General features: G+C 39.5%; 1 protein-coding gene across 1 annotated transcript in view; it reads right to left on the bottom strand.

The window, feature by feature from the left end:
- Positions 1–23,881, bottom strand: part of SLC6A11 (solute carrier family 6 member 11) — a 108,589-nt gene that overhangs the window by 5,671 nt on the left and 79,037 nt on the right. Inside the window, exons 7-10 of the mRNA XM_082004553.1 lie at positions 15,197–15,300; positions 8,447–8,571; positions 6,199–6,311; positions 4,683–4,820 (exon numbers count right to left, since the gene is read on the bottom strand). Of these exons, the coding sequence (XP_081860679.1) occupies positions 4,683–4,820; positions 6,199–6,311; positions 8,447–8,571; positions 15,197–15,300 (480 nt within the window). The remainder of the gene's footprint in view (positions 1–4,682; positions 4,821–6,198; positions 6,312–8,446; positions 8,572–15,196; positions 15,301–23,881) is intronic.

Here is a 23,881-nt window from a genome sequence, read left to right as displayed (position 1 = left end):
GCATCCTCACTTACTTACTGTGTGACTATGACTCTGTTATATCAATTGTCACATCTATCAAAGACATAATTCTTCTTTCCCTGTATTTTTTCTCTTGCTTACAACAGTCAGAACTGTTCAGAGAACTGGCTGGCTTTCTAGAACCTTTGCCTCAAGGCAAGATGAGAAGAAAACCTGTGAAGTCCAATTAATAACATTATAGATAACCTGACTATTAAAATTATATGCATAATGTTACAGTACTTTCTATGCAAGATACTTAATCTTTTATCACATATGGGTTCAATATTGAAATAATAATGAGGAGGAGATTCACAAAAGATCATCTCAATAGAAAGGAATCCTAAGACTTCCCTCTTTGCAGAAAGCTATGTGAAGGAAATAGGGGCTTGAGAGAATTTCTTCAGTTGAAATGTAATGCTATTTGGGTAGTACATACGATCCATTACAGCTCAGACAATTTCCTGCAAATAGAGGAGAACCCTAAAAACATAAAGAAAACTAAATCAAAAACAATACCTAGGATTTCCCCCTTTTCTTTCTCTGCATTAACTATCTGAAGGTAAGCCAAAAGGACTCTGTAAACTTGAAAGCCTGTCTAAATCTTACGGAATGTAAGAATGTTCTCAAGTTACTGCATATAAAACGGCATTGACATCTATAGTTAGGAAATGACCACATATCTGAATCAGAAAGTTTTCCTATAAGGTAAAGTATCTTTTATGATTAACCCAAAGCCTGAATAGAATCCAGGTATGTGTATTCAGAAATGCAAGAAAGGATAAGGGCAGAGTTGGGATATATAATTACCCTTGGAAGTCTCACTCATGCACAATGCTTTGATGCCTTACTGAAGTACCATGGAATGGAGCCTTCTCTACCAGAGTTTCTGCACTGGATCACAGCTACATAGATTGCTTACTTGATGATGTAAATAAGTCACATCTCTCAGTAATAACTTATGTGTCTCTAGCGATACTGAGAAAAAAGTGCTTCTCTGTCCTTTAAGGTTTCTGTTGAGCAAAAAGTGACAGTAAAAGCACCGTGGAATATCTGCCTTCCCAGACCAGAATGCAAACGTTGAAGTAATTTTTTTTTAATTGAATGAGATTTTTTTTTTCTCCTAATGCAGATGCTCTTTTGATTACTAGCTACACTGCTTTTAATCAGCTCTGCCAGCTGACTTCCCAAAATCTCACAAGTGAATATCTTTACTGCAAAGAGCTCACTGTAAGGTTCAGCAAATATCTGGGCAAATTGGAAGCCTGGAGATCAACCAAGACAATACAATACAGGGAACACAGTTCTGCAAAACTCCTGCAAGAATATTCCTGGCATTGTTGAGAACTTGCTTCCTCTTCACTTTTCATGATTTTATTTGTTTTAGCCTGTACATCTCTATAACGTACCTCTCAGTGCTCTGCTTAACACTTGCACTTTGCAAGGAATTATTCCAAAACGTCCACATTTTACATAGCAAAGACAATTGATCTTACTAAGGGTAACAATTATTACAGGCAAACTAGTCCCTATGAGGTTGCTCTGCCCTAATGCTCAACTTGTAGGGACACACATCTGGAAGGAATTCTTTACTAACCAGTGTCAATTCCTCTGCTCTTCACGGGGAACTACGTCGTCTAATACCTTTCACAAACTAACTGACAATCTGAATTGCAGTTTTAAGCCAGAACTATTTTCTTGGAAAAACCTGTAGAACCTTGCTGTTCTGATGGATAGAAATCCTTTCTTAATTTTCAGCTTAATTATTCATGGACAGCTTATATACCCTGGATTGGGGATGAGGGTGAGCGCGCCATTCTTTTTGCTGAAATAGTTCATGTTTATACTCACTGTTATATCTATGATGTACTTAAAGAAAGTGATCATACACCCTTGCTAATATTATCATAATTTTGCTGGTTTCTGGTAAAATCAGCTCTGTACTCCTAGGATCATCCCCACTGCTCTTGCTCCTCATGCTGTTCCAGTCTGAATAGAGTATCCAGAGTCATACATAGTGTTTCAGTGAGACTGTTACCATCTTGTCCAGTCATGGGACTATTCCCATCTCTTAATTGGAAATACCTTCCTGACACATCTAAGAAACATTGGTTTATGTCTACAGCATATCTGTAGTGCTTAGTTTCCCATCCAGATACTTCTCTTTCCCAGTCATTTTCAATGCCTAATAGAAATGTGTACTGCTATATGGACAACCTTATACCTTGTGCTACTGTAGTCTACCCCATCCTTAACACTCCAGTCATCCAGTCCTTCCCTATCATTATGCCTTCTTCTGTGACCCAGGAACATCAGAGTTAATGAAGCCTGATTTGGACTTAATCTTATAGATGACTGTGAGCCCCTATACTTCATGCACTCATTAGGCTATGGCTTTTTTGTGAATTCTCTGGTTTTTAATAAAGACTAAGTCATGCTTTGTTCTTTTGAACAATAAGGACACTTCTAGGACTTCTCTATCTGGCTGCCAACTTTCATGAACATTATTGAACTTTCAGGAAAAGGACTTATCTTGGAAACTTCTGTTAAATTGACTGCAATCTGCCAATAGGTTCAAAATTTAAAATGAAGAAGGAATAAATCACCAGACAGACAGTTGCATGTAACCAATAACTGCATGTGACTTGTTTCCATAGCAAGTCAACTACAGATACTAGATAAAATTGCTACCAAGAGCTGTCTGTGTAACTTCATTAAGAATCTCATTTCAGCCACTGTCTCTTTTAACACCAACATTCATTATCTCCTCTTTGTCCAGCTACTTGCACCAGTCCTCCTATTTTGAGTAAAATTAATAATTTTTCTTGTGGTGAATTTTCAGTTCCTTCACTGAAGTATATAAAACTTCTGCTCAACTGGATATGCAAATGTCTTATCAGAGAAAGAGATCTGATTAGTCTGGCAGAAAATGTTACTAAAAAAAATAATGAAAGTTTCATTTTGTTCTAGTCTCCACTTTCGTCCACATCTTGAGTTATTCTTTCCCTGAAAGCGTATCTGAAGCTAATATATTCTGATTTGTTGATTTATTCCATTTGTTGTAAAAACTTGCATAGTGAGGACAACAAACTAATATGCTTACAATTGCCTAACACCTTTTTTTGTGATGAAATCTGCTCATTTTCAGTAAGAAAGCAATTTGAAAAGCACATAGTCTAAGGACTGTGGATTTCCGTAGAGGGAATTTAAGTGACCCCAGATGAGTTCATGAAGCCCTGGGAGGCTGCTTCACTGGGAAACCCTACCGGCGATTGCTGCACAACAGAGACACATTGTGGCCCTTCACGGTTAATACAGGCGGGCTTCATCAGACATTCCTCAGACATTTAATGCTACAGCTCCTCATAGAACCATAGAAGAGTTTGGGTTGGAAGGGACCTTTACAGGCCATCTAGTCCAAGCCCCTGCAGTGAGCAGGGACATCTTCAACTAGATCAGGTTGCTCAGAGCCCCGTCCAACATGAACTGGAATGTTTCCAGCGATCTACTACCTCTTTGGGCAACCTGGGACAGTGCTTCACCACCCTCATTGTCAAAAATGTCTTTCTTACACCTAGTCTAAATCTACTCTTTTTTTAGTTTAAAACCATCACCCCTTGTCCTATCGCGACAGGTCCTGCTAAAAAGTCTGTCCCCATCTTTCTTCTAAGCCCCCTTCCAGTCCTGGCAGCTGCAATAAGGTCTCCCCAGAGCCTTCTCTTCTCCAGGCTGAACAACCCCAGCTCTCTCAGCCTGTCCTCTCAGCAGAGCTGTTCCAGCCCTCTGGGCATTTTTGTAGCCTCCTCTGGCCCCACTCCAGCAGATCCATGTCTGTCCTGTGCTGAGGGCTCCAGATGGGGTCTCACCAGAGCAGAGCAGAGGGGCACAATCCACTCCCTTGCCCTGCTGGCCACGCTGCTTCCAATGCAGCCCAGGATATGGTTGGGCTTCTGGGCTCCTCAACCATGAAACTTTTTTATTTGCCTCGCTCCCTGGGGCAGGGAGGCTCTAACGGCCCAGCAAGCAGAAGAGTGTGGACTATGGCTCTCTCCTTCCTGTCTTGGGAGGGTAAAGTGAAGGAGAGGAAGACTCTTGACACAACTCACTCTGTAAAGCAAGCACTGAGCACCAAGACTAACCTCCTACCAAGTACCAAAGGACCCGAGTCCCTCCCCAACCTGGGTACCAAACACAGTAGTGCCAGATGTGTTGTATCACGAACTGATGGGATGGACTGACACCCTGATCAGAAATTGGCTGTATTAATTGACCTGGCCTGGTGATATAAAAATCGAAGACATTTTAGTTTTCTATTTTCACTTTACTTCATCTTCTTTATTGATCTATTCATCCACAATGTAGCTGTTTCCAGACTGGTCTGCCCAGAATAAGTAAGGAGAAACCATGATCAGTATGTCTGGCTGGCTGGTGCAAAGCAGATGTAATTTCCTTGGCTATGTAACTTGGATTAAAATATTTCCTAAGCTCAGCTGAAAATCTGAGGATACATTTCACATTTCAAATGTTACACAGAAATTGAGAACAGTCTCTCAAGTGTTTTGTAGTCATATTCCTCACATTGATATTTGTCTATGGCAAATATTCTTGCATTTTATCCATTATGATTATAAACAGAAACCCATTTCCTTTTTTCTGCGGTAGTACGACAAAGCACATCTTACCTCAGTTAACATTATTAGGCCAATGAAGTATGACACAATGGAAAGGCCAAGAATCAACAGTTCTCTTCTGTAGCCCCTTCGGAAAACCTTTGGGTACATATCTACAACAGCTGTCACAATGCTTTCGACACACACGAACTAGAACAAATGATAGGAAAGTACAAATGAGATGTGTCTCTTCTGCTGTTGGGATTTGGATTTGCTACCAAACGCTTCAAATATCCTTAGGTGTTCTCATCATAGAGACTGAATGATCCCTGAGGACACTCTATAAGCAGAAGCTCAAATTGAGAGGAACATTATTTCAGAATTAAAAAGTCCAAAGCTATGGATTTCCAGTCCACCACCAGATTCAAATAGTTGGATCCACTGATTATCTCAGAATGTAGTTGCCTTGTAGCAGATGGATTACATAACAGTTAAATCTTTCAAATGTGGCTTGAATGGGACATAAATAATGTACAAACTGTACATAGGACTGTAGTGAATTTCACTCCAAGCATCCTACACTTTTGTCTCTCAAAGGAATGCTGTGCAGTGCTGTGCACCTTCAAGCCCTGCTAAATGAACTGCAGCAGGTTTTTGTAGAAGTTCTCTCATTTTACAGAAGAGAGAAGTTCCACCAAGCTATTAGCTGCCCAAGCCAAGTACATCTAATGAGGGAGGGAAGGAACTTCTTATTAACTTCAAAAATCAGCAGAAAGCAAGAGGCTCGAGCTTCTGACTCAGGGCTCTGGAGAAAAGTTTCTAAAATAGGCACTAAAATTAATGCCCAAAAGTAGACAATATAAAGCCTGCTTCATTGGAACAGTCAACAATAGAATGCAGAAACTGCTTGTTTTAAAAAAAAATTGTTAGATCAGGAAAAGGAGAAGTTATTAAAGCCTTAAGTTTAATGATAGGAAATGTCATGCAAAATAAACACTGACGAGCTTTGTTCTACAGTATACAATCACAAACTTTCTGAACCAAATCATGCCAAAAGCTGAGCTGCATGCTAAGAATGCCAGCTACTGTACATTTTTCATCCAACAGCTTTCACAATTTTTATGGTCACACAGGAAGGACAACTTCTGTGCTGTCACTTTGCTGCAGAATATGACTACACATTTCTTGCTATGGCGTCTTGAAGAATAAATACACCACAGGAACTTACATTATCACTATCTAATATTCAGTTTAAAAAATTCATTGCAAAGTGCTTTAAAAACAGGAAAAGAAGACACACTGGTATTTTACTGAACTGTGAATTTTAATCACCCGTATTTAAGTTCTGGTTTCTCTGTTAATAATGAAAGCTACAGTCAGGCTGAAGCAGCGTTCACAGTAAATAATAAAGGAATCTCCAGCATCACATAACTAAGATTTAAAATAAGGAACTTAAATCAATGGTTTTAAGCAAGTAATTAAGTTAGGGTTCATTTTTTCATCAGGTTAGATGCTGCCTACATCAAGGATGCTGATATACACATGCTACGGAATCTGATAACATCTTTAAATAGTGTTTGTTTCATACCTGACTATCTAATCCAAGGAATATGAGCATCATGAAGAACAGAGTTGCCCACAGAGGAGAAAGAGGCATCATGGTAACAGCTTTAGGGTAAGCAATGAATGCAAGTCCTGGTCCTGAAAAGGAAGAAAAGAAAGGAAATATTTATACTTGTGTACTGGGTCTGTCTGAGGTGGAGTTAACTTTCTTCATAACAGCCTGTATGGTGCTGTGTTTTGGATCTGTGGATTGAGCAGCCTTGCTAACACCAACATCGTGGCTGTTGCTGAACACTGCTTCCACAGCATTACTCATTAAACTATCTGGACCCACGTCTTCTCTTCCTGTTCGCTTCTCCATCCCACGGGGGTGGGTGAGTGAGTGAAAGCAGTGTGGATGCTAAGCTGCTGGCGAGGGTCAATCCACCACAACTTGATTGCTCTTTTATGGCAGATAAGAGGAGCTAAATACAAGGTTGAAAACCTTGACAAACTCTACATCTCTAATAGTCTAAATATTTGTTGATGACGCTAATCAGTGATTAAGACTTGCTTGGCACATCAATTCTGCCTACAACCTGTCCAAATGTTTGAAGGTCAAGACTTCTGTTAAGGCATCACTGTACTTTATGTTCTCCTTCATCCTTTGTGTGGATGTACAGCAAGACTCCCATACCTGAATAAATAGTAGCATGTGGTCCTGTGATTGTCTTATATAACTTACTAAGATATTCTGGAATCTTTTTTTTTTCCTTAAGACAGCACTGTATCTGACATTTTGTGCAAGAATGCAGTCAGTGGTTAAGAGCTGCATCTTGGAAGCCATACCTGGTGCAAGCCAAGTGTCTACTGGTTTGTTCAAGAGCTGCTCTGCATTTTTGAGTGCTGCTGCTGGTACATAATATTAATTCATTGGCTGCATATTTACAGAAATCTTTAAAATAGAACACACTTGCAACAGCATTAGTAACTTCTCAGATCTGCTAAAGTACCATCTCACCCAGTTCATATTTTCCTGTTCTTATTTACCTGTGCCCATTTTTCAGTTGCTGCAAACTCTCATGCTATAACAGCTTTTTCCGAAGTTAGCCAGCTTTTAGATCAGGGATATAAAGGCAGTATCACAAGGCTGATAAAGGAGTACTTCTGTGCTCCTGCTGCAATAACTTCAGTGAAGACCTGTCAACACACTACTGCTTTTTCATTTAACACGGTATTTACAAGCTCCTATAGCTTCCAGAGTTGCTATAGTCTTATTAACGTTTTTCTATATAGTTTCTATAATAGTATAAGCCAGTTGTCATGAGGGCTTTAGGAAAAGAGAAATATTTTCCATGACAGTATTCGTGAAGCTGTACTTGCTTTGCAGTTTTCCTGATAACCTTGGCTAACTTCATGACAGTCATTTCTCCTTCTCAGCAGTTCAGCATTACACTGCTTTTCTTTCTGGCCAGCTCTCCTGTTCTTTCTGTTCTGTTGAGTTTTAAGTGATGCTTAAAGATGTTACATCCACAAAGGTGTTAAAGAGCAATTAACTTTCATTGGATGCCTAACTCCAAGTGATGGTAATGAACATTAGAAGGTTAATTTCTCGTAGAGCTGGGCTTTTGTGCCTTTCTGGACTCAAAACAAGAACTATTATACTTAACCAACCAGAGCGTCTCAGCCTATGTCCCTGGGAGAAAAACTTACTGACATTAGGAGAGGGCATTAGCCGCCTGACAGTTAGAAATCTGTATTTAGATAGTAAACATTACGCAAGAATTCAGAGGACTTCCAAAGATTTCTCCTAAACAGCTGGTTTCTCATTACTTTAATAGCTATATCTTTTTTCTTTTTCTTTTTTTTTTTTCCTTCAGAAGGAAGAAATGTTTGTGTGGATTTTGGTCTGTCTCACTTAAAGAAAACTGAACGCTCCTTTCATGAGGATGTAACACTCAAGGGGCATAACTGAGCAATGTTTCTCTGCTATACAATGTTCTGTATGCTCAGCTGGAGTAAGTTTGCATTACAATAGCTCCTTGACTTTATGAATTTGGTGCTATGCACAATAACATTAATATTTCACACATAAATGTATAACCGTAAAATAGTTGAGAACTCTTCTTATAGCAGTTATTCTAATGAGTCAGGTAACAGGTTTATAAGACGAGTTTTGTAAAACTATCTGCAAAACAGTCAATTTATCTATAAGATATTGGCACAGATGAAGTATTCTGACAGCAACTTCTGGGCATTTTTTGTTAACTCGGAAAACTGCTTTTGGAACTTACCTGATTCTGCAACTTCTGCAATGGGCACGCCTTGTTCATAAGCCATAAATCCAAGAACTGAAAAGATAGCAAAACCAGCAACAAAGCTTGTGCCACTGTTCAAGCAGCAGAGCATGATGCAGTCTCTGAAAATATAAATAAAAAACACTGCAGTTGATTTCCAGAGCCTGGGTTTCTTTCATATTCTGAGCCATAGGACTAACAGAACCTCAAGCTGCAGGAACAGACATTAAATTGTTCATTAAGAGTAAGGTCCCCAACTGATCTTAAGTCTGAGAGAAATCAGTCAGGCATAAGCGTTTTCAGGAAGATACCATCATAATACCCTCACTTGTGTTTTAACTGCTTGAATTGCAAACCTGTTGCTACTCGCTTACTGTTTTTCGATAGAATCTTTAAAAAACCTGTAAAAATAACTGAAAGAATGGTGTTAAGAACAATTTTTCTGTAGTAGTTGCAATAATGTATTCCAGAGGATATGAACTCATTTATAAACTATATAAAAATGGTAGTAATTTTTTTCCTGGAAAAAAATCCTATGGTCAGATCTCAGCAGATCCTATTCCAGTTACAGTATATTAGCAATATATAGCCATACAAAATACACCTCCAGTTGGGTTTATAAACTTTTTTTAAGAAGTCCTGGTAATGAAAAGCACCATACATAATCTAGGAAGCATGTATATGCCTAAAAAAGTGCCTAACAGGCAGGCAAAGACAGTGCAGGGACTCTCAGACCTATGTATCCTACACACCAAACAATGGCAATTACAAGGCCAAGGTGAAGAAATATTTCTTTTCCCAGACTGCAAATGCCACAATAGTAAATCACTTTAAAAAAGGAAAATACTCATGCAGAAAGGTGTGAGCTTTCCCCAGAGCTCAGTGAAACGTGGTTGTTCATCCTGCTTTCAGACAGCACTTCAGGCTTGACAGATGATGAGGTAGGAATGATTTGTCATGACAGTCAGTCCTTTAAGACTGTTTGCTACAAGAGACAGCTGTGTACTTGAGAAAGTAACAGTCTAACCTAGATGCCTGAAAGTAAATTAGGATTCTAAACCATTGAAACACAAGGCAAGCCTGTAGCTCTCTCATGCCTATACCTTAGTCTGGTTTATTCCCATCCTACCACAGCTCTGAAGCAAACTTTTGTGCAACCAATCTATGAGAAGAAATGACCCTGTAAAATCTAACAAGTTCTGAACCCACATCTTCAGTAATGATTCCCACCTTTGTCACAGATTTGTAGTGACTTTTTGAGAATCAGAGACAATTCATATTTTTGAAGTCCTGGCATATATCCCAGCAAAACTTCTTCGGTAATCTCTCTGTCCTGTTGCTTGTTTCATTTGGTATTTTTATCCTATAACTTTATCTCCTCAGTTTATTAAGTTGAAAGTGAGGTGACCAGTTCCAGCATCTTATTCCTTCACTAATGAGCCCTGTGCTGCATCCCACATCTGTTCCAAGCTCTTCCTGTTGCTGACTTTGACTCACCTTAGCATCAGGCACATACATTCCCAATGGCAGGAAGCAGGCATACATTTCAGTACTGCAGAGTGATCAGCTGAACTACAGCCACTGGGCCGTGGGAGGCTTTGGCTCTCTCTCATCACCTTATCTACAGTTAATTTGAACCATTATTTTGAGGATGTTTTTATGTTTTCACAATCATTTCATAGTAAAAAATTTATATATGGCATATCATCTATAAATTGACAAAATTTATCCAGAAATTAAAAAAGAATGAATACTCTCATTTGTAGATCAAGGCTCAGACATGGACACATCTGGTGATGTTCATGCTTCTTTCATGCATGGACCTGAACATGAGCCAGCAGTGTGCCCAGGTGGCCAAGGAGGCCAGCAGTGTCCTGGCCTGTATCAGGAATAGTGTGGCCAGCAGGAGTAGGGAAGTGATCGTGCCCCTGTACTCGGCACTGCTGAGGCTGCACCTTGAATCCTGTGTTCAGTTCTGGGCCCCTCACTACAAGAAGGACGTTAAGGTGCTGGACCGTGTCCAGAGAAGGGCAACGAAGCTGGTGAGGGGTCTGGAGCACAAGTCTGATGAGGAGCAGCTGAGGGAACTGGGGGTGTTCAGTCTGGAGAAGAGGAGGCTGAGGGGAGACCTTATCGCTCTCTACAACTCCCTGAAAGGGGGTTGGGGCGACAAGGGTGTTGGTCTCTTCTCCCAAGTAACCAGCAATAGGACGAGAGGAAATGGCCTCAAGTTGCGCCAGGGGAGGTTTAGACTGGGCATTAGTAAAAATTAGTAAATTTCTAGTTTAGACTAGAAATTAGTAAAAATACTGAGAGAGTGGTCAAACGTTGGAACAGGCTGCCCAGGGAGGTGGTGGAGTCACCATCACTGGAGGTGTTCAAAAAATGTGTGGACGTGGCAGTTTGGGACATGGTTTAGGGAGCATGGTGGTGTTGGGTTGATGGTTGGACTTGATCTTAAAGGTCTTTTCCAACCTTAATGATTCTGTGACTCGCTCTAATACTGTTCATTAGCAGGGGTAAATGGATCCTTTAAAATACTTTCTGAAAATTCTGAAAATGATCATAATTCTAACCTGTTATTTATTTGCTTTTCATATGAAATTGCTTCCTGTAGTCATGCACAACCAGGCTAGTGATACACTTTATCAAAGTTTTACATGTTTTAAAGCAAAATAGCAATCTAAAAGAAAGTAACCAGGAGCATGGAGTTCTTTGTGCTTTGCAGAGAAATAAAACAAAGAAAAAGATCATCTTCCCAACCATTCTTCTCAGTGTATTTCAGCACTGAAGTAGCTCTGGAGAGATTCTCACCCCAGCCTCTCTCACCTAAGAAACTGGTGAGTTCAATGCTGAGAAATTAAAACTAAGTTTGATGAAACTCTGTCAATAAGACAGGTCAGAAAGATGTATTTTTTTAATCCTTTGGGGGGGAAAAAAAAGAGAGATTACTTCAGTGGGATGGATCTGACTGCTCACCAGTCATACAATGCCTCCATTTGGAACAGCCTGCTTTCTGCAGATAAGATTTATTTTAGATAATTCCCAGGCTTCAAATGCAGTCCAAACAACAAGATTATTTTTTTTCTGGTGAATGGTGTGGCACAGGACATTTGAGAGCTGCTGGTTCCTAACCATGCAAAAAAGGGTTGAGGCAGAGACACATTGCTCCCTGCGCACCTTCAGAGCCCCTGGCAGTTTCTGCTGCTGCCTCTTGAAGGAAGGTCCTGGGGCAAGACCCAAGTGGACAATCCTATGTAACTAGATCATCTGTGAGAGAACAAGAAGAGCACACACATTTCTCCACTCGCAGGGAAGACCCACAAACCACAGTGCCATGGTACGAAATAGTTATGCATTTTCCGGGGAAATGGGCAAAAGTGAACCTAAGGGGATTTTCATCATCTCCAGTTAATGAGGTACCTATTCTTTTGACAGAACACAGCCACAGTGCCATCATTTTCTTCCCCAGTTAGACAGTCACAGGCTGAACACTCAGTTCTCTGGGAACTTAGCAGTGTTTCCTGTCCTAATAAAAATATAACCTCCGATTTTAATTTTCATCCTTCCCTTATCTTTGCAGGAATTCTACTAACCCCTCCAGTCCTGTGTTTTTTTTGCCTTAGAAGTGTGTAACCTGTAGTTCCGTCCTTTCTTCTGCTACGGGAAGTAAAACTGAGATGGGGATCTGGCTCCACTGACTGTGAAACCAATGAATTTTAAAACACAAATGCCCAAGAACCATTGAAAGGAGAACAAGAAGTTTATCTAATTTTCCATGAATTTTTAATAAGCATCCTTGGTAGGAAGGTATCAGAGCCTGACTGAAGCCCAAACTGATTTCAAGTGAAAGGAAAACTTCAAATTTTTATGAAAACTTCACATTCTTCCAAATTAATGTCTTGCCAATCACCTGAATAATTCAAGACATGCATCTCTCATCTTCTCCCTGACTGACAGGCAGGATACTGCTGAAAATTGATTCTGCCTTCCTTAAGGACCTTCTCTGATAAGAGAAGAGCCCACAGAGCCTTTTGCATCCCTCCAGTTACTTTCTTGCCTTTATGGATCCCCCTCAAGACCAATTCTCATTCCTCTTTCCCTCTTAGACTAGAAGTTTGATGAAGGACACATCTTCATTTCTTAAAAGTTTTGTCCATGTGTTGACAGCGTGTGAAATCACTCATTTATCTTCTGCACCACAGCAGCAACATGGCAGCTAAGCCCTGATTTGTACATGGAGCTCATACATAAAAATTGTCCCGCTGAGGTGCAGCGCCCAATACAAAGGAGTGGTGCTGTGAAACCAAGTGGTGTTCCCCCCTGGCGGGGAGCTGGATCCGTTCTGCAAATACAGAGCGCATGAAGCAGAGAAAGCATGAAGCAAACAAAAACAGTTTCCTCTTCTGTCTACCGAGGTTGTCTGAAGTTAATCTATCCCTTAGGAAGGTCTGAATGGATTAGGAGCTCTTAGCTTGCTAAAAATTAGAGGAAACATCAGTACACCTTTCTTTTATTTATATGGGGAAAGCATTGCCTGCTGATGGTACTGCCATTACTTTCATCTTTTCATGAGTCACTTTTGATATAAGTGGTTGTAAAGCCAGGGAGGATCTATATTCATGTATCACAATGCAAGATAGGTAAGGACAATAAAAATTCATTTCCTATTCAAAGATGTGAAGTGACCTGTTTGCAATTCATTTGCAGTGTTAATGAATTAGATCAAGTTGCTAATAAGAAAATCCCACGTGCAGTTTCGATTTTCCCATTTCCCACTAAAATACCTCATGTCATTATTTTCCACTGCTAGTTTCTCTTGGAAAAAAAAAAAATATTAAAACAGAGTGCAAAAAGAGTGGAAGTAGATGTTACAAGCAGACCATACACTGTGGGTATTGCAAGAGGCAAATCCATAGCTTGATTTTAGATTTTTTAAGTACTAGTTAGAATACAAATTTAATTCTGCTTTCCACTGCAGAGCTGCTTTGTATTGTCTTGCTCTGTTAACAGCCCTGTTTAACTCAGCTGCTTTCTGCAGCTTCCTGCCCCTTTCCTCAGATTTCTTAAGAATCATACTTTGGGACACAATAAAATCAGTCCTATTCAGGTAATTTGTGAAAACATTTTGTTAGAGGAATTGTGAAGCTTGAATTCAGTAAAAAGTGTTCTGTTGCAGCATCTTGCTCAGGAGCTTTAAAAGAGAGCAGCTGATGTTTTTTACAAGCTATGCCGCTAGGGTCAGAGGAAAAGAAGGAAAATTACATAAGCTCTCTGATCACACATCAATGTGATGTGTAATGAGTTACAAAACCGTAGTAAAAAGATTACTGCAGCCCTTGAGGCAGTGACAGAATAGTTTCTAGAGGGGATGCGACTGGAAAGAAACAAAAATAAAATTAAATAATAGAGAAAAGGAGTCGCATCTTTGTTAAAGCATGACTTATGCTAATTAGGGGAAACTTTCATTACCAGTTCTATAGGGGCATTCATTACCCTCTGTTGAGCCATCTTTATCATTCCTCTGAAAATAATGTCAATCAGCACTGAAGACTGTAGAGGACTTAAGCTACTTTATGCAGCAAAACATTCAGAATTTTGGCTGTCGTAGCCAAGCAAAGAGTAACTTATGTTGCTGCTAAGTTACATTGCATGTTTAGATGGCAAAGCACCCTTAACTGCCGCGGGATAGCTTCGCAGACATTCAGCTGGTGGATACGTTCATGTCTTTCTGGTTTCCAGTCTCCCAATTCCTTCTCTGTCTGGAGGGTCCTACTGTTTGGTGTTTCTCTGACAGAAAAGCAAATTGTTGCTAAGACCTTGAAAGGAGAAGGCATCTCCTAAAACCATCTCCAGAACTCTCCAAGTAAAACTGTAATTTAGAATTTAAATTGCAGTAATTTAGAAATTAAAATTGAAATTAATTTAATAGTAATTAGAACTGTAATTTAGAAATTAAATTGGAGGTGCTGTGTTTAGGGTTCTTTTGCTTTTTGACTGCATCAGTTCCTTTATAGGAAAATGAAATTTTAATTTTCTGGTTGGAGATCATAATGGAGTCAGTACAATCAAACTGTCATTTACTGTCTTGCATTAGAGGCTGCTGAATAGTAGGAAAACTAATTCAATAAATACCGATGCCAGAAGATCATAGTAGTGCTCATATAGTAATGCCCATGCCAGTAAAATGGAATGAGGATTTTGTGCCAGTCATATCCTTTTGACATTGATTCAGGAAAGATTAAAACCTACTGAATTAATTAGCAATTTCCTTACTGATTCCTATAAAGATAAGCAATGAAATGCTATCCATCTCTACTAGCAAACTGTAGGGCAAAGTGACATTCAGAGCATAGACCAAACTCAGGAGAGTTTTAATAACAATTACTTGTAGGATTCTTTTTTAAAGCAGATATACATTATACAATCAAATAGCGCACACACGTGCAGTTATACATTTCTGAAATTCTGTATTTTATACACGCGATTGTGTATATCTGTGTGTACTAAGCGGCTTGTGGCTATGCAATTCTTGGATATGATCAAAAGGGATGAAAACACCAAATTTTGGAAAAAGACTTCCTCTGAAACAATTATAACACTATAGATCTGTTTTTGTAAAACATGTGCACGTGCTTATGATTACTCATGCAAATAGGAAAAGGGAAGTACTTCTGAGTGAAGCTAAGTATGTGGACACTTCCATCACAGAAACTAAATGTAAAAATAAAGCGTGGAAGATATTACCTGTAGCAGTTATTATTATAATTGTTGTAACTTCCCAGGGCTGTCAAGCACCCCAAGCAGATCGCGTAAGAGAAAAATATCTGTGTACCGGCATCCACCCACACCTGAAGACAAAAAAAATGGAGTCGTTATGGTTAAAAAAGGTCCAGAAGGAATCACCTTTATGCATATATTGACTGCAAATTTGCAGAGGCAACTGCACAGGGTAATAGTGTCTGGCAAACCTTTTATGAGTCACAACCTTAAAAAAAAAAATGCTGTGAGTTAAATTCCCCTCTCCTTCCCAGTGGTATAAACAAGGAATAACTCAACTGGTCTTTACAGGTTCAGCCGAATCTAAGTAGAGAGAGGATTTCTGGAGAAGAACCTCACCCAGTATAAATTCTTTAATGGCTTTGTTAACACTATAAGGTGTTAGTAATTGCAACCTAAATAGAATCACCTGCATTTATCTCATTCTCATTTGATAATTATTTATTTAAATTTAAAAATTTAGTGTGAAAAAATCCTTTGAAGACAAAATATGCCATTCATAGATAATATACAAATTAAGCTGGGGAAAGATAAAAGACGACTTATCCAGGGAAAGTTTTTTTTTTAGCAATAGTTCATGGCCCCAATTACGCATGAGGACATGGTTGGTCTGGTCACTGTACAATTAATGAATAAAAGTTCTGTAGAGCTTAATGAGTAAGTAGCTTTATAATATCATTATGCTAACATTTATATCCTAAAGTGATGCAAACACTAAATTCTAAATCAGAGAAAAGAGAAAAAAACGGAAGCATGAGCTGACACTATGAGATTATTCTCCTCACAGCAATCTCAGAACATTAATATAACCTGCAATTTTTTAACTTTAAAAATATTCCAACAAACAGTTTATTTCATTCAACTAGATTCTAGGTGTGTTCTTACTGGAGGTAAATATACTCTTTAAGTCCTGATTTTGCGATGAGGGCAATGTGAAGAGCCCACATCTACACAGCCGCGGTTATTTCCAATACAGTAAATTCTGACTCCTGGTTTGCTGGGATAAATGAGCTCTGTAAGGTGTTTTTTTTTAAAGCAGAGCAACCAAAGTGCTTTTCAGAGAAGTAACAAAACACTGACTGATAACCAGAGGCAATAGCTATGTAGCCATTAGTTGCTCTAAGTTTGAAACAGGAAAGAGGTCATGCAGGTAATGATTTCATGACTAATACTAATAATGCTAATAATAGTGATCAAATACTCATAAATACATGAAGGGAATGTATTTGTCTTACATGTGATCAAGTGAGACCTTGGTCTCTGGAGTTGTGGAGAGTGTTTCTTTTCAGGAATAACATTAAGATCACATTTGATTTGCATCAGTGGCTTAAATGATTTCATTGCTGTCATACTGAATAAGATACAGCTGGTTACATCTCAAAGTTTCACTACTTGGTAAGGAAAAAACTGCACAAAGCAAGCCCTTTTGACAGACAGGCTTTTTAACAAGAGCGGAAGCTCCCAAAAAGCTGCAAGTCGCATAGGTCAACTGAAAATTCACGGTCTTCTTAAGCATAAACAAAAGCTAGGAAACTGGATCAGCACATGCAGAATCTGCTGTTTCCTTCCATTTCAGCTTCGCACACTGTATTGTTGCAGTGCGTTGTACAGCACTCAGATGAGCCACAGCCTTTCCTGTTGGCATACGCCAGCTCCGCAGAACTCTGATTATTCCTCGGACAGCAAGTCCTAGTGGAAATGGGGGCAAAGAAGAATTGTACTCTCTCTGAAGTGAGAGCTTCCAGAGCTGCTTGAGAAAAAGAGCAGAGAGCACACCCCTCTGGAGGTCCTGTGTACCTACTTAGAAAAACAGATAAAATTCTGGCCATAAATGATATTATTTCCTTCAAAGAAAACAAGTCTCCTCTAAAGACCATGACATCTGACAGTGATTCAACATAAAAAGTGGCAAATACTTCGAGAGAAATATGTTCTGTAAGTAAATGTTCAAAATTCTACAGAAGTTGAATCAGATTGAAGAGCCTCTTGGTTGTTGTGCTATATGACATCAATCTAGAAATTCCATCAGAGCTTACGGCTCATGTTGAAACAGGAAGGAAGAAGTAATTTGATTTACTGAATGGAATAATAGAGTCAGTGTAGGTGCTTTCGGGCTCTACGCTCAGTGACATTTAAATTGTGATTACCATTAATATTTCACTTTCAGGTTTCTGAAATGGCAAAAACATCTACAAATGTAGAAGAGGCAAATAGGGAAATAAATTTATAAACTGCAGGTAGATTTTTGGTAGCTGGAAAAAACATGTGAGATGGAGTAACTCTGTTGTATTTTGTCACAAGCCTGGACCTGTCAACATTTTAAAGCCATGAAGTTGATATTACAGATCAGTTCCTCATGCTCTTGCCCAAATAGCTAGTGACCATTTGACATTTAGCATCAGACTGCAGTACTCATTCGTGGTTGGAGAATTTGTTGAGGTACACAAATTGTTTATTAGTCTAAGTCACACCCAGTCTTAGTCATTCATAAACTGTACCTCAGGGGAAGTTGTTCTCATTAAAACTTCCGGTGGGTACAGATGGGCGCTTGTAGAGAGCACTCACAAATCCAGGTGTCATCCATCTGGCTCGTGGCAACAAAAGCATTATAAATTATTTCTGAGTGATGAATTTGCAATGTCTGGCTTAGACTAGAAGTTGTAACATTTTTCAAATACATGGGATGAATGTAGCACGATTCTGCAGAACACTGAAATTCTATGGGACAGAGACAAAGAAAAAACTGCCAGTAAGCTGCAAACCAAGGGTTCTGGAGCCAGCAGGTGGTGAAAGGCTGGGACAAGAGTATGTTTTTTCTGAAACAAGATGGGTCTGGATGCATTTCTGGTATGAGTAAATTCCAAAGAAAAGGACCTGTACTAGAGAACATCCTGCTTATGCTTTATAAACTTTGTACCTTGAAAATCCTTTGGTTAGTGATAATTAAGTCAATTCAGCAGTATGCATTCATAAATTTGGGGATTGAAAATGTTTTATAGTCTTCTATTAGCCCCTACTTTAAAAGATGGAACTAAGTGTTTCCTCTTACTTTTTTATCTCATATTAAAAATGTTTCCATGCCAAAACAAGATTAAAGCTAAAGCACAAAACCATTGTTTATTATATCTAATATTAAAAAAATCCAAATGCCATAGGACAGAACCTTATATCCACTGTGTTTACATATTTGCACCCAGATTACAGGCATTTTCTAGACATGCTAGGCCCAGTGCTACGATAGCGACAGTATGGGCAAGCTAGAGGAATGAAAACGCCAGCTCAGAATAGAGCAGCACAGCTCTTGCTGCGACTCCTGTACAGAAATACTGCTTGCTGGCTAGGAAGAAGGGACTGTTCAATGAGCCCATGCGACCAAGCTCTGTTCCCAAAGGGAGAAGGCAAAGTAAACAAGCCTCAGATCTACAGCACTGCCTGCTTTCTCCAAGTAGAAATGAGGCATGGCAGCGAGAGATTGGGAGTCTCTCCGCTTTCCGAGTGGGAAGGGGAACAGCAGTGCTGTCTGCACCCTGATCCCCTTTTTGAGGCTTTCCCACGCTTCACTTTATAGCTTTCCTGATTCACACCATTAGTTCGCAGGCAGTGGTCTCTGCTGTGTCCTGCTGATAACTAACTTACGTTGGAACAAACACAATTCCACAAAACAGAATAAACAAGAACACTTTTTACTAAAAATGGAAAGCGCTCTTTTGCGAAGTCCAGCTCTCAAAAGCCAGCAATACCCAGATATTAAGTCTCCCTGGGTAATCTTAATTTGGTCACCTTGTGCGTAGGCCCAGGGGACAATCTTCATTTACATGACTATTCATCTTTCTGCCAAGGGAGATGAATCGAGCTAGTCCAACAGAGGATCCTGTTGTCTGGAGGATCCCTTGCCTCTTTTGTTGCCATGATTGGAGCGCATGTAATGAATGAAGAAGGACAAAGAAGGAAGAGGGATGTGCTGCAGTGAAGACAACAGAATAATGCTCTGGAGAATTAGATTCTTTTCATGTCTCTGCTATAAAGTTTCTATGTGACGTTATGTCCATAAATCACTTAAACCAACCCTTTCTCAGTTCATTAACTGGGTAGTCCTCGTTTAATGGGTTCTGAAGTGAAGTACAAAATTACTAAGCACTCACTGTTGCAACCAAGGTGAATGAAAGCCACGTACAGAACAACTGAAAAAAATACAGTATAAAAAGCCAGGTCTACCGACTTCAAACTGAAAATCCCAAAATGACTGACAGCCCCTTATTTTAGTCTGACTATATAGCTCTTTACATCAGTAAGATGGGGTCATGCCATATATTGAAAACAAAATAAGGAGGAGGTTGTCAAAAATGTGGTACTTGGCAGTTCTGTTTGTGGCAGGCTGTATGTTCAAATCCACAGCCAGGCACCTCACCCCTGGGCCCTGGGGGAAGACAGGACTTGGTCAGCCTACATTGCCTCTGCCTGTGAGGATCAAGTCTGTGGGCTGGGTAGACTAGCTCTTGGAATAAACACTAGTTTATGGTTTAATTTTCCAGTCTCTTGCTCAAATAATGGTAAAAATGGGAAAAGAAAACAAAAGAGAGTACGTTTTTTTAGAAATGGCCCAGTGCAGCTCTAAATCACCTCAACCACTTCCTATTCTTACTCCTTGTTCAGGTGTCTGTCTCTACACTCAGTTGCGTGTGTAGCTGCATATCCTCACAAGCACTCTGCACATGGTGACAGCAGCCTTCTGTCAATTCACAGGTCTACCGTGATTACAAGGTGATTTTTTTTTTCTCTAAGTCAACAGATGAGAATAACTGTGTAACACTGGTGCTGTTGTCACTGTGGCATGAAGTAGGAAAGACCATACATGGGCCTGAAAGATATGACAGAATTTACACCAAAAGAACCAGAAACACTCTAAAGGCGGTGTCTAGATGATGAAGTACATGCCTAATTACAGACAAAGAAGAGTAGCAGGAATAAGCTGCTGTGGAGTAAGGCTTTGTACCAAACAGGAAGCCAGTATTGTCGATGTCATTACAGCTGGCTCAGACCTAGGAGCTGTAGCTGAGCTGTCGCAGGAGAGATGTCATGATTTCCTTGCGGCAGTACTGCTCTCTGAACTCACACAGTCAACTAGGATGTTGAGGTAGTAGCTGTGGGTTCTTAGTGTCTGGACCGACACGTAGGCTCCAGGTGCCTGGGTATTACAGTTTCAGAGAGATTTGTGTATGTAAAGAAACACACACATCACCCTTCCTCTTTTTGCCATCTTCTAAATTATATTTCACAAATTTCTGAATGGTACCAAATCACTGTAATACTTTGGATCAGGAGACAGTTTAGGGTTTTCAGTGTAATGTCTGATCTAAAAGAACTGCAACTTCCATGTTTCTTCATAGATCACTAGAAGAATAATCAAGCACTGTGAGGATTCTTCCATGAAACAAAACATATATATTTGTCTGTCTTTCCATGGCTGTTCCCATAGTTACAGTTAACAGATCTGTTAGAAATTATAAACATGGAAGGGCTGCTAATATTTGTACCCACACACTTGAGTTTGCTTCCTTGAGTATTTCTATCAAAATCAAGGGAATTAATTTCACATTGATGTCTAAATACTGGCTGAAATGTGCATCCCAGGAGTGTAGTTTCATAAATATGCACCTTTTTTTTTTCATTCGTAACAGTGAGATTGAACACCCACTTCAGCTGCAAAGCTCAAAGCATCCTTAACTACAGAGTGGTTAATGACAATTCGATAATGAAGCACTCTGTCTGAGAATATGGGAGATCTCATAGGCCAGTTAAATGCTGCACTCATTCTTTAAAACATGATGTTCCAAATGTTGATAGTCATTTATTTCCCATTTTGTTATCAGAGAATGAGCAATCACTTTAGAGTTTTCTTTTAATTTAAATTATTCATTACTTTTTGATGAATCTCAGCAGTGTTTGTATTTTAAAAAGCAGTTTGCCTGTGGTTTCAAATAAGAATTTTAAAAGGAAGCTTTTGCTGTCAGGATATAATAAATGAAATTTCAAGGTAAAGGCATAGAATAGTTGCAGATTTTTGAAACAGTAAAAATACCTGAATAAAACAACCTGTTGCCAAATAGACTTAAATAGGAGCATTCCTAGAATTTAAGTCACATCATGACAGGTTTAATGTTCATGTGCCAGTGTCTCTCACGATATGTGGGGAGTGTGCAGAAAATGTCAAAAATTCACATCAGCTACAGAACATCTCTACCTGTACTAGACCGCAAGGTTTATCATTTTCAAGTTGGCTTCTAAAGCACATGCTTTCTGAGTCTATGGCCGCAATGCATGGTTTACAACCAAGCCACCTGGGAGTCAGTCAGGCTACCTGTGTACTGCATCCTGTACTGTAAAAGGTAGACAAATTCAATGGAGGAGACCACAACGAGGGAACTAAACCAAGATCACAAAAAAATAAAAACAAAATCCATATGCAGCATAAAAAAAAGAAGATGGACAGCAAACGCAGACTGAAAACCAATTATGAAGCTCACACAGGGCAGTCAGGATAAAGATCTTAGCTACATCTTTTGGGAAAAAAGTACTGTACATTCTTTCATTATCATATAGGTTTAGACATGACAAGACTGTAAGAAACTATACAAAGGTTAGCTCTTAATCTTGAAGTAGCACCTGCACTTAAGGAGTACCCCGTCAGACATGAGGGAATTAACAACATGTTTAATTATGAGCACTGATAGAAACTTTTGGAGCATCAGATAATTTCAAAAGAATCTGCCAGCCATGGCCCTAACATAGGCTTCCTTCCTCTCCCCCCGCTGCCTGAATTAGATAAGTGTTTAAGGGGCTCCCTTTGGCCATGGCAACTACAGCTCTAAGCACTGGTACAACAGGTCAGAATAGGTCTAATAATTTCTGACATAAAACTGTAGAAAACCCCCAAATATATGCTGAGCAAAATATGATGAAAAAAATGCAGCTTCTAATGACTTTGGGAAAAAGCCAAAGTCCCTATTTGACCCTGTCCTTTCATGTCAGATAGCCTGAGTCTTTCTTTTCTATCAGTTAGTCACTACAGACTGCTTTCGGTTACCAGCTGGCATCTGACTGAATAGGAGCTGGGATTGAAAACCAGGCTGACCCGTGCTGTAACCCCGCAGAAACCCAGCAGGTGCTGGTGCCATGAGCCTACACATACCATTCGGAGAGCAATCAGATGGGTGGACAGATGCTACTGAGATATTCTGACCTTGTTTCAAGGTCAGACTGGAACCCTTCTTTCCTCTCATGATTAATAGGCCTTCATTTTACATTGACACCAGTAGAAAGAGTTGTGATGGTACATATGAAGCAAACATGAATAACTCGGCTACATTAAACTAAACAAGCCATGTTCACACATGTTTTTCCTGCAGACATACTTGCTAATGCACAAATCCTGCACATGCGGAGGCTCCTGACCGTAGCTGCTCTGGTGTGGCACACAGCAGGACTCCAGGGCCACTGGACTCTGCTACTCAAAATAATATTTTTATATTAAGAAAATAGAAAGCACACACTCTCTAATGCCACAGGAAAGTATCACATAGCCTGAAGGTTCCTAGGCAGTGAGCTTTACCTTTTTTTCATTTACAAGGCTATTTTTTCCAGTCTTAGATCCCATGTCTCTTAATTAACTGATGATATTATCACCAAGATGAACTTCTGAAGTCACTAGGAAACCAAGAATTAGTCTACTGATTGAAGCATGCCAACACAGCGCAGGGTGATGTGCAACTACAAAAATCATTCCCAGAACATTTCTTAAATTGCTGTTTATCACATTCCTCTGCTACAAGTTACACTTTCATGTATATATGAATCTATCATCTAAGAAAAATGATAAAACAGGCAGTAGTTAAACACTCACTCTGATCTTATTCCAATTAAAGTATTTTTTTTCCAGCTTCCTCATTACAAAGAACACTCAACTACATCACAAACTATTATGTTTGGCATGGTGTAGCATGCAGGAGAGAGCACCAGGATGGTAAGTGGACTGCTGTATGAAGGCTGGGTACATATACAGTGGAAGGAAAGCAACAGGTATATGTGGGGTTTGGGGATTTGGTTGGGGGTTTTTTAACACTTCCTATGTTCCTCGTGTGCTAACCAAGATGAAGAATGTTATACATTCACATGACACCCCACCAGAAAAGACAGACAAGAGATTAATTTTTTATATTTTCAGTTTCAATGCAGAATGCTTTGTCAAATGGATGGAGAAGAGGCCGAAGCACGTACATCTGCCCTGGAGGCCACAACGAGCAGGAACATGCAGTGGTTTTAGATCCTGTTGCAAAAAGTGCAAAAGGTTATGCTCTGGACAATTCACTGCCACCAACTGAAATCTCTGTTCAAAAGCACGAAAAAGAAAATTAACCCGTTTTCATTTATTCTCTAGTCGCTCTCTTGTAATCAACTGAATCTTTTTTCTTCAATAGCAGCTAACACAAAAATCAGCTGAACGTCTATGCTATACAACTGTGCAGAATACATATTTCAGTTCAAAGTACTCTTCCATTCTCAAAAACAACCCAAACACTTAGAAGATGCAGACATTCAAAGTGAATAAATCCATTCCTTGCATGCATTCTGCACTTTTCCTGACTAGCAGTACAC

This window comes from Phaethon aethereus, assembly GCF_964289735.1.
Source record: "Phaethon aethereus genome assembly, chromosome: 11".
Lineage (NCBI taxonomy): Eukaryota > Metazoa > Chordata > Aves > Phaethontiformes > Phaethontidae > Phaethon > Phaethon aethereus.
The sequence above is the reverse complement of the archived record's forward strand: the minus strand, read 5'-3'. Positions and strand labels throughout refer to the sequence as shown.